At 40.1% G+C, this 11853-nt stretch overlaps 1 protein-coding gene across 3 annotated transcripts in view; it reads left to right on the forward strand.

The window, feature by feature from the left end:
• The window catches only part of VANGL1 (VANGL planar cell polarity protein 1), a 78860-nt gene extending 69330 nt beyond the window's left edge, over positions 1-9530 (forward strand). For 2 of the 3 annotated variants that reach the window (XM_072644452.1, XM_072644451.1), the window contains one exon: positions 970-9530. In XM_072644452.1, the coding sequence (XP_072500553.1) occupies positions 970-1230 (261 nt within the window). In that variant the 3' untranslated portion in view covers positions 1231-9530. The remainder of the gene's footprint in view (positions 1-969) is intronic. The other variant, XM_072644450.1, reaches the window with a different exon arrangement.
• Positions 9531-11853: the final 2323 nt, after the last annotated feature.

Genomic DNA, 11853 nt, shown 5'->3' on the forward strand with positions numbered 1-11853 from the left:
TGCGAGGCATTAGTGTCCTCATTTTAAAGACGAGGACACTAAGGCAGGTAGGTGAGTGTGTGAAGCAGGATTCAAACTTCTTAGGTCTTCCTGGCTCCAGGCTCAGCGCTCTATCTGTTCTGCCACCTTGCTGCTATCTTTGTATGCGTTGCTTCTATAAACTTAGTGGGTCAGTCAGTCACTCAGTAAACTTTTGTTAAGTACCTACTATGTATCAGGCACCATACTCTGCATTCTGGGGATACAAAAAGACTCAAAAGACAGTTACTGCCCCAAAGGAGCATATAATCTAAAGGGGGAAGCGGCATGTGAACAAATGTGTATATGTATAGATATATGGAGATATAAACACATATATGTAAATATGCATATGTAAGTATACACACATATACATACATACATACATACACATATATATATATATGAAAGAACCTATATGCAGGATAAATATTTATACAGATCCATGATTTCCTTGGTAAGGGCACATTTCTTATTGGTATAAATTCCAAACCTTCTGTGATAGTTCATCCTGTGTGATGTCAACTTCCCTATTATGGGTTTTCTCCTTCTCCATCATCTCTCTATCCATCAAGCCAACTACCCATAGTACCGTCTTCTATCACATAAACCAAAATATGCTTCTGCTTAAACGTGTAAGCATGTACTCACGTACCTCATCCTCTTTCCACCATGATATTTCATCACCTAAGCCCTTCTTAAAAAAAAAAATTAAAGGGGACTGAGGAAATCTTTGATTGATGGCTTTGGGTCAGCCCTTCCCCCTCTTCCGTATGTTCCAATGAACTGGTAGGGAAACAATGAGATAACATTCTAATTGAAATGTTTTATTTAATTGGGGAAGTCCCTGGGGATAAAAATTGCAGCCCAGTTGAAAAAGACAAAACCAGACAACAGTCTAGAGATGAGATTTTCTCTTTTCCTGATGAGCTTTTCCTTTGTTTTCCTCAGGCATTCCTCGAACGTTACCTCAATGCCGGCCCTACCCTGCAGTATGACAAGGATCGATGGTTCTCTAAGCAATGGACGCTCGTTAGTGAAGAATCTGTCACAAATGGACTGAGGGATGGAGTTGTTTTTGTACTTAAGTGCTTGGACTTCAGCCTTGTAATTAATGTGAAGAAAATCCCATTCATCGTGCTTTCAGAAGAGTTCATAGACCCCAAATCTCATAAATTTGTCCTTCGCTTACAATCTGAGACATCAGTTTAAAGGTTTTATATTTGTTGCTTTTAAATATATATATATATATTATATTGTGGGATTTTTCTCTGGTTTTGGTTTCTCCGATGCTGACTGAAACTGGCAGATGACAGACCAGTATTCTTTGACCATCTGCACTTTATTTGGAAGAAGGTAGGGGACATCTGTCCTGAAGAGAGACCAGAGGCATGGCTCTAGTACTTGACCCTCCGACAGAAGCCTTCTCACTTTTTTTGCCAGAGTCTTATAGATAGCTGTAAACCAAATCGGCGTGTTCATGGGAACCTTGCCTTATAGCAGCTAGCCCTCTGTCTCAGTGTCATTCAATCTCACCTCCTCCTGTCCTGCACTCTGTTCTCTCCACACTCTATCCCACAGGGTCCACTTTGTGTACCTACAGGTTCCTAAAGAAGCACCTCTCTTCCAGGAACACTACTGGTGTATACTCAACAGCACAGGGCCTAGAGTTCACATTTGGAATAAGGTGACCTGGACTGACCCAAGAAAGACAAGAAGTTGGTCTGCCCAGCCTGTATTGTATGTAAAAGTCCAGCACAGTTTCACCATAGTGGGCCATAGGCCATTAAAGAAAATGCCTTTCTTTTTTCATCTTTGCTGCCTTCAGAGCCTTCAAAGAAATCACAGCGAATAAGTGCACTATCAGATTGTGGATCTTGCATTGTTTCAAATCCCTTCCCTGCCTTCCCTCACCTCCACTCCTCACTCCCCAAAGATAACTACTTTGTCTTACTTAACCCTGCTTCCATCTTGCCTGGGAGCACCCCCTTGGTCTATGGCTGTTGTTTCTGGCTCTTCTCCTTAGATCTGGGAGGAATAAGTAGGGTGAAGCCTCAGCCTTTGAGTATGGCCTCCATGACCCCTCTTCAATACCACCCATTGTAGATTTGCACACACTTGTAATAGCTCCTTAGAAGATGCTCGAATAAATCTCCCTGCCTCTAGTCCTGCATCCCTACTTCTTCTGAGATAGGTCACCAACAGAGCAGAATTCCATTCAAATTCACCATGTAATTATAAAGCACCCAGTGTGTGCCAGAGACATAGATTATAAAGCTGAGGTTTTGAGATGAGCAAGTATGGCTGAGAGTCATCCAGCTTTTGGGGGAGGAGAGAACGAGCATGAGAGAGAGCCTTCCTTCAAGATTGCCTTGCTAAGGAAAACCAAACCATATCTACTGTAATGGCAGCTAACTACATCAATTCCTGTTTATTTTCTGACCATCTTCACTGTGTGGCTTTTTACCTCCTAATTACTACTAGGGAGAAGGGGAGCTATTTTGGCACGTCTTGTGATGTTTAAACTATTTCTGTGGTGAGATGGGGTGGGTTAGACTATTAGAGAGGGGTCAGGTGAATCAGAATTAGTTGCTTCCATGTAACTTATTTTCAAGGGGCTCTTTTCCCAGCTATGTGACTGGAGGAGCTGTCTTTAGCTGATCACCAGCCACGGTGCTGAAAGAAGCCAGACCCTGTGAAGACATTGCTGGGGATGCAAAGCTGTTCAACAGCCAAGGCCATCTTGGAGCAGGAGCATCTTTTGCCTCCATCTCCTGTGTTTCTACCACAGACTTCTACAATTTTATTTTAAAGCATTCAGTATTGTTTTACAGCCAGGTTTTTGGGGTCCTCTCTTACATTACATTGTCTAAGATGATTTCAGTGTCTGTGTGCATTGATTTTTAAGAACACTGTTTTGTATGTTTTTATGATTGTTTAGTACCTTGTGTATCCTTTAAAAAATGTCTTTGGAGTTTTATGTGACACCAGTTACTGAAAATTAGACTACAGTCTTGGGTCGGCAGTGTTGTAATTCTGCAGTGAAATGGGTAAGAGGAGAGTCCTTGGGGCTTAGCTCAGTGTCAGAGTCCGCTATTCAACTCCTAGGATACCTACCCACCCTCACTTGTAGGAAATACGTATCACTCAAACATGTGCTGCTTCCCTTCGGGCTATTGCCCTCGAGGTCCCCTCAAAACTGGAAATTGCTTAAAATGCTCAGTCACCTTCTCAGGAAATATATATTGTGATATGGGAATGGGATGTTGGTACATAAAGGTGTATTCTAGTACTTAGTACAGAATAGATGGGCAGCTGCTGGATGGTAAACACATATCCTTCTAAAGGGCTGGGGAATCTTATGCCTTTTAAGGGAATGCTGGTAAGACAAAACCCCTGGTCTTTAAAAAGAATTCCTTTGTGTTACTGATCAGCCCTTTCGTAGCTAACCTGGAAGGAGTTAAGTTGGGCTTTCTTTCTGCCCACTCAGTGCAATTTCTCCTTTGAATTTCTCCAACTTTAGGATAGTGACAGGTGAGTTCATTTTCACTCTCTGCAGAAGCCCTGACTATCATGTGTACATTTCCAGCACTATTGGGATAGACTGAAACTGAGAAATTCATTTTCCCCTTGAACCCAGACCATGCATAGGAAATCATTTGGTTTTCTAAAGAATCACTTTTTTAAAAGGAACCTGGAGTTTTAGGACTAACTTGGGTTGAGTTTCTCTTTTGCACTGTATTTGATACTATATTTGTATCTCATAGGATTTAGGAAATCAATGCAATGAAAGCAGTCCAAAGCTGACTTACTGAAACAGTACAGCTATTAGAGCTTTTTCATTGTAACCTTGTGTCACATCCTGTGACAAATTTTAAAAAAGGCTACACATACATATATATGTGCGTGTATACATATATGTGTATCTGCACATATACATACATTATACACACAGACACACACACACATATTGAAGGTAAAGGATCTGCAGTTCAGCTAAAAGAGGCTTCAGATTGCCTTTAAATGCCATTTTTGCTTCCTTTCTGCCAAACCCACTAACTGTAGCATTCAGGTTTACAAAGTAGAAATGCAGAAACTGCTCACAGACTTTATAAAGACTGTACATCTGATTTTTCCTCCCTGGTGATTTATTAAAGGGATTACTCAAAATCAAATGTGTCTCTAGTATGCAAGTCACAAGCACTAGCCCATCTTTTGAGTGTTCTCAGCCCTACTGTGTTTTTAAACCTCCTTTGTATTACCCTGAGCACAAGAGCCCTTCTATAACTTTTAGAAAGTTGAAGGACTGAGCTCAAGAGAAATGGAATCCTTCACTTTTAAAGCTGGAAGGAAGCATAAAGATCATCTAATCTATTTTCCACATTCTATGAAAAAAAAAAACCCAGGGTGGTGAAGGAACTTACCCAAGGTGACAGCTAGTAGACAGTAGTAGGGCTGAGATTAGATTCTGAGTCTTCTTAAGATAAGTTCTTTCCACTGTCCCTCTTAGCTCAATTTAAAAACTAACATTCTGTCATAGTTTTTTTTAAATTTAAAATCCCTTTTTATTTTTAAATATATAATATTTTATTTCTCCCCAATTACGTGTTAAAGCATTTTTTTTTAACATTTGGGTGTTTGTTCTTAAAGTTTTGAGTTCCAGATTCTATTCTGTCCTCATCATCAGCTTTGCTGATCACTCAAGTAAGTAACGCCTGTTACTGATCTAATAATCTATTCTTTCCCATTTTCTCCAAACTGTATATAAGCCAAATCCATTTATAATATATGGCAAGGAGATGTCTCACATTCTTTGGTGTGACTAGAAGTTTGTGGTATTAAGTATTGCTGACTTTTGGCTTGTGTTTGAGATTCTTTTTTGTTATACAGAGATTTGGGCTGTAATGGTATTTACTATTACATGATCAGGCCTCTATCCATCCATACATTCACAAAAGGGAAATGTACTAATTTCTGTCTACCCATGACTCCTGAGCGTATGTGGGTGTCTCTATAGCATTTTTGTCCTAGTGTACAAACTGATTATCATACACATCTGCCCTATAGCTACGGAGAGAATGAATTGCTTGGCCATTTGGGGCTGGATAAAAGGTTCCCCCAGCACACAGTACTTAATTGTAGCCCCAGGAGAATAAATAGGTCTCCATAATAGAACAAGTATGCTTGTGTTTGAATGTCTGTGTCTGCTAATGTGTGTATATTCCATTCTGTGATTCTAGTGTATATGTGAAAAATAGCACAGTTCTGTATATCTGTGGGATATAGGTGAGAATATGTGTGTGTGGGTAAGAATGCATGGATCCATATGTGTATCTCTCTTTGTGTATTTGTATACTCTCTCAGTGGTTTTCCAGCTACACTTTGAGAGATATTACAAGCCATTCAATGATTTTGTTTCCAAAATAATGCCTCTCTAACCTGCTACTTATTTCTTCCCACTCCTCCATTTCCATTTTCCAGTATTTGAAGTCTAGTCAAAAATTTCTCCCAGTAATAACAAGGTAGAATAGGAATCCACTTCCTGAGGACAAACTTAGAGCCAATAAAATTAGCTGCAAGTAGAACATTTCTATATTGACCCTAACGAAGTTAATATTAAACGTAACAGACCAAATCCCATTACAAAGGTTACTATTATTGTATAGCATTCATTACATTGGAGTCTTCTAGCAACACTCTCATAAAACATGAATTTGATGACTTGTCCTAAAGTACAAGGGAAGTGTTACACTTCGTAACTTATAACAGATCCCCGCATTAAGAACCCTGAAAACTGCTGAGTGAGGCTGTTGTCCGTGGTTGCTGTACTTGGATTTCTTTACTTGCCCCCTCCCAAAATTATGATGAACAAATCAATGTGTATGATACGTTGGAATGACAGTGGAAAAAGGGCCTGTGTTTGAATCCTGACTGTCCCACTTATTCCCAGTGTGATCTTGGGCAGGTCATCCTCTCTGGGCATCAATTTCTTCCTCTTTACATGGGTTGCACTGAGTGGCCCATGAGACACCATCTAGTTCTTCTGTAGTGATCCAATAGTGTCTTTATTAGTGTGCCATACAACAAAATCCCAGTGGGATGACAGCTGATATTTGTCTAGTGCTTTTAAGATTGGCAAAGTGCTTTATGAATACAATCATGATGAAACAATAACCAACTGAAAAATTTATCCGATAAAATGCCCATAAGTTTATTGTAATAAGCTTTGACCTAAGGCACTTGGAAAATTAGGTGTAGATAATGATAATAATAGCATTTATGGAACTTGAAAATTTGCAAAGCTGTTCACAAGTATCTCATTTGATCCTCAAAACAATACTGGGAGTTAGGTATTATTATTATCCCCATTTTACAGATAAAGAAACTGAGGCTCAGAGAGGTTAATTGATTTGCCTAGGGTCACACAGCTGGTAAGTGTCTGGGGGCTGCGTTAGAACTCAGATCTTCCTAACTCCAGGCCCAGGGCTCTGTGCACTATGGTATCACCTAGCTGCCACTAAAATGTGATGTGCTATGCATGTAGCTGGTATTTTCATTCAAAAATGGTAAGTCATTATTTTGCAAAAATAATTGTGCAAGAACAAAAAGCAAACAAAAAATCTTCCAATAGTTAACTGGTAGGAGAGAACCTAATTGAAACCTTATAGATCTTGGAAAGAGTGAAGCATTGACATTAAAGTCCTGCCTCACTGTTGGAGACCAATGTCAAAAGTTTGACTTGATCACAGGGACCTGAAGATGGGAGCTACAAACCTGAGTTTCCCCTTAAAGAATTTCTAAATGATCTTTGCCCACAATGAATTTGGGGCTGCTGCTCTCACACCTGACAGCAATGCTGTCCACCTCACTCCCTCCTCTTAGGTGGGGAGAACATCTGTCTTGGGTCTTTGGTGTCAGCGTGGTGCCTTTCTGCACCCCAGGCCACTTCTGGGTTATTCCTCTCCCCCATGTCCTGGAAGTGGAGAAATAAATATGGGGAATTGAGCTGGTCTGGCTGAGTGTCCAGGGAAACACAGGAATATCTCAATCTCTGCCTTATTCGTCTCCCATAGATCTCCTGTAAATGCGAAGGGGTGTCTACGGCTGGAAGGGATCTTACAAGCTATTTTCATCCCTTTTTCATCATATATTTAAAGAAACTGGGACATAGAAAGGTCATGGCTTATCTAGGGCCATATAGCTAGTCATGTCTGAAGTGAATTCAGGTCTTCCTGGCTTCAAGTCCGGTAGTATGTCCACTAAGTCATGTTATCTTTTATTTCCTCTGAGTAGCTTGAGGTTGTTAACTCATGTTTTAGAGAACAGAAGAGGAAATTGGAATGAAAGATTTAGAATTCATGGAATCAGTTCTCTGTTACCCATTTTGTCAGTGGACCAAGTGCTTTGAAGTTATTCTGTCCCCTTCCTGGTTCTTCCCATTGCCATGTCACTGGTTTGGCTAGACCAGAAAAAGAGGCCAAACTCAAATCTGTGAGTTCTGCAATTTTTTGGAAGGTATACTGTAGTTTGTTGTTGTTTTTGTGTCTATTTGTTTTTTATTATTATTTTTTTAAATGGAGGAATTTAAAGCTACTGCCTAAAATGGGATTTGTGGGATGTGTAGACTTTTTTTTCTGTTGCTAACTTTTCTTCCTTATTACCACCATATCCCATCCCAAACCCCAATCTTTTAGACTTGTGTTCACTTGCCTACCAGATAAATTCTTTTAAAGAACTCCCAGGTTTATAAATGCCCTTTCTAGTTTGGAGAATATGAGCTACTTGGCTCTTATAGAATTTCTTGGTAAGTGAATTAATTAATAATGATTAATAATCTGTGGATGAACTAAAGTTCCCTTGTAAGAAATTCAAGGAATTGGCTATGTTTCATTCCTTAGTCCATTCTTTTGCCACAAGTCATCCTTAGAAAAACAAGAAGCTTTTTCTTGAGTACTGGAGGAGAAATGGGAGCAACCTCCAGTGTTTTTCCTTCAGGTGGCCTTTCCTCCTTCTGGAGCGATGTCTGTGAGAAAAGGAAATGAATGTATAATTGTCTTTGGTCTTGTGTGTGGAATGTGTACTAATGTGTTTATTTCTGCATTTTTACCGTTGATCAGGCTCTGTTAAAAATAACACTCGGCTTATCAAAGCTTCCATCCTAAGGTGGGGGTGGAGGGGCTGTGTGTTACTCAGGGAATTGGTAATGGGGGCTCAGGGCATTTCCCCCATGGGTGGCTCATTTTGGTTGAGTGAAGACTCACCCAGAATCACAGATGTGCCAGTAACCACGCGAGTAACGAAAAAGACTTGGTGGCCTCATTTCAATTTAGCAGTTTTTAGTCAGGAAATATTGAACATGCATCCATACTGGCCCCTCCAGTGAAAACCTGAAATGTTAAGATGCTAATCCAATACTTCTATGGATCTTTGATCTCATGGATATGGTCACCCCCTCCAGTCATGTCTGCCCATTCTGTGGGACTTTATAATTCTGATCCTGGGGGGTCCTCCCAACGGTCCTGGAGACATTCCTCCAGATCTCTCAGCAACCCTTGAGTCCCAATGGAGAGCACATGGGCTGTGCTCAATAAAGAAAGTTTGGCACTAATAGGCTGGCCATGGGTGATGAAGTCATTCGCCATGGCAACTCATAGGATGGTAGACCATTCTTTGCCAAGGAGGTTTGGTAGGTAGGGTGGGGAAGGGGAACAAGGAAGAGTTTATTCAATTTATAAAATGATTCACTGTGGAATGCCTAAAAAGAAATGTCCACTGGTGCATTGGAAGTAAAATTTGATTTCAGCTCAACTTTTTGTAGATGCGTACCTTATGGGCAAGAGAAGCACAATTTCATTTGGTACTCTGGAATAGGGAGGAGGGAGCATGCAAAAGAAACAGATGATCCTCCATCCATAGCTAAGAACAACTGAGTGTTGTACAATTGTACTTGGTGTCTCAATAGTCACCTCCACCTAGGAGCCAGCTTGCCCACAGCTGACTGGAGCCACCACTCCATGGCCTTTAGAATCCAGCACCAGCAAAAGCAATTACTAACCAAAGGTCCACAAGCCTTTGTGCAAAGACAGCTGCAATCCTGCATTTCCTTGGTAATGAATTTTACAACCACTGCACCTTCCATTGGGTCATTGGGTATGACAAAGTCTGATTGTGCGATTCTGATTCCAACACGGACTGTGTGGAGTTAAGTGGGTTCTGTTTTTGTTTTCAACATGTACACAAATGAATCAACACTAACCAGCAACTATCTGCACATGTAACTTTAATTGCAATCATAAATTTTATCAAATGAAATCTTTTATAGTTGTGAAATTAGTAGCAAAATGTTAGTGTCTGTGACAAACACAAAGTCTAGGCATCCTGAGATTGTTTGTTTGGGTCCCAAGTCCTAATTTGTTTTTTTCCACCTTTCATTCCTCTCCCAATAAATTAAAACATTTTACACTTTGCGTATTTTGTACTGTAAGTCTTGGAAAATAAATAAATCCTAAATATGTTAGTGTCACTATTTTTTTTTTTGATGCTGTGTTAAATTTTATCCTGAAAAGTAGCTGATTTTCAAGAAACATGAGATCTTAGCTTTCACTGAAATTATGTTCTTTTTTTTAAAGGTAGGAGCATAGGCTTCTAAATATAGAGTGACAGGGGACCTGCCATCTAGTCCAAACCCCATTTTACAGATAAGGAAGCTGAAACCCATAGAGGTGAAGGGACTTGTTCAATGTCACACTGACAGGAAGTGACAAAGTTAGGATTTCACCTTGGGTTGTCCAATTTCAAATCCAGCCCATTCCACTATATTCTACTGCAAGATGTAGGTAAAAAAAACAAAAATCAAGACTACTAGAATAATAAAATCTAGGTTTAATGTGTGTGTAGAATCAAGATTTAACAAACTCCATGCAATTTAAATTTTGTTGGAAAGGAATAATGTTTAAATTGAAATGCTGCTGAAACCATCTTTCCAAAATGCAGAACTAGAGATAAAATAGCTTCTCTGTAATAAATTCTGTACATTTCATTTATCAAGTGTCTTCCATACACAAAACACATGAGTGTTATAAATGCTATAAATGGTGTCAGAATCCTTATGTCAATGCCTCTTTCCTGGCATGAAGGACCCAGGTATCCTGTCCTGTAATTCTGATATAAGTTCTCCCAACAGTACTGGAGACATTTCTCTAGATCCCTATAGAATCTAGTGGATAGTGTTTGTAGGGCTTTCAAATGTGATGGTTTTCTCTCTTATACATCGGTCTTATGCGTAGGATACTCTAGAGATCCCTTATTTACCCCACCAAAAATAGAGCCTGGATACTTAGCACTGTTCCCCAATGGTAGTGCCAGCTTGTTTTAAAAGCACTAAGCCCTACAGATAATTACACAAGTTGTGTTTATATGATAAAGGATCCAGAAAAACTCAAATTTAAGAGATCCTCTTTCTTATTTCTTCCCTATCTCCATCTTAAAGACCTCTGTAGTTCCCATAAGCTGCAGTATTAGCCTGAGAACTGCTTCTTAGTGGAGCTAAATCTAGGGAAAAGGTCAGAATTTGTTTTTACTCATTGCTCACTGCTCTAGAAAGGTATCCACCCTCGCATAGCTTCTGTCTTCTGTTGCTGGCAACCAAACTAGTTACTAGTTGGAACTAGTCTCTTTCCACCTTCTACTTTGGGACAAATGAGCCAGATTATGGAAATGGCTCCAGGCTACTCCTTGAGGAAAGGAAACAAGTCAGAAGTAGGTTCAAGGCTGGTAAATGTGACTTCTATGGTGAGAGGCAAACCCTGGTCAGGAAGGTTCAAGTTCCCACAACAAAAATGGAAAAGGACAGTCTTTGCATTCAGAAAGCTTCCAGTGCAATGTGAGGACACTGAACCATAAGGTAGAACATGATGTGGCCTATAAAATTCAGAAGAGCTGGAATCACATTGTTGGGGTGGGGGTAGGGGATCAGGGAAGCCTGTGGCATGGGAGTTGGATCTTGAAGGAGAGGTTCACTGCACCAGTTAGGGGAGAATTAAAAGATAGACAATGCAGCTGCAGAGATGTGCTAGAGGAGAAAGGTGTCCTACGCTTGGGTCTTTTCACAAGGCTCATTGGTGGGGGATGTTGTAGGTGGGTTTAGTTTTGATGACTGGGATGTTTACATTGGGAAAAGCTGAAGGCAAACTGCTCCATCAAGGAAGCTCACCTATTCCCCATGCTTACCTTGCACGCCTACAGTTCTTATCTACTGATCATTTTATGTCTGCGATGCAGACAACAGACAAGCAGATTCCTTCTTAGCAAGGGTTAGGACCAGAGAAAGCACTTCATTAACATTTAAGTACTCTTTTCTATAGTTCTTGAAATTTGTAAAATGCTTTCTTCACAGCAACCCTGAGAAGTGGGTAATGTTAGCATTTATTATCCTTATGGCACAGATAAGGATCCTGAGGTTCAGAGAGGATGGGATTTATGTTTGTTTACACTGTGATGTGAGTCTCACCTAAGGCACTTATTAGATATGTGACCTTGTTAAAGCCAATTAGCCTCTGGGGGAGGCGACCTTATCTGATAATACAGTTGATGGAGCTTTAGGCCCAGAGTTAGAAAGACCTGAGTTCAAATCCAACCTCAGATCCTTACTAGGTATGTGACCTTGAAGAAGTCACTTAACCTCTGTCTACCTCCGTTTCCTCCGTTGTAAAATGGGAATAATATTAGCACCTACTTCTTAGAGTTGCTGTGATGATTAAATGAGATAGTCTTTATAAAAATGGCTTAGCACAATGCCTGACACATAGTGGGTTTTATATAAATGCTAATTCCTTT

Source organism: Notamacropus eugenii, chromosome 2 (genome assembly GCF_028372415.1).
Source record: "Notamacropus eugenii isolate mMacEug1 chromosome 2, mMacEug1.pri_v2, whole genome shotgun sequence".
NCBI classification, from domain to species: domain Eukaryota; kingdom Metazoa; phylum Chordata; class Mammalia; order Diprotodontia; family Macropodidae; genus Notamacropus; species Notamacropus eugenii.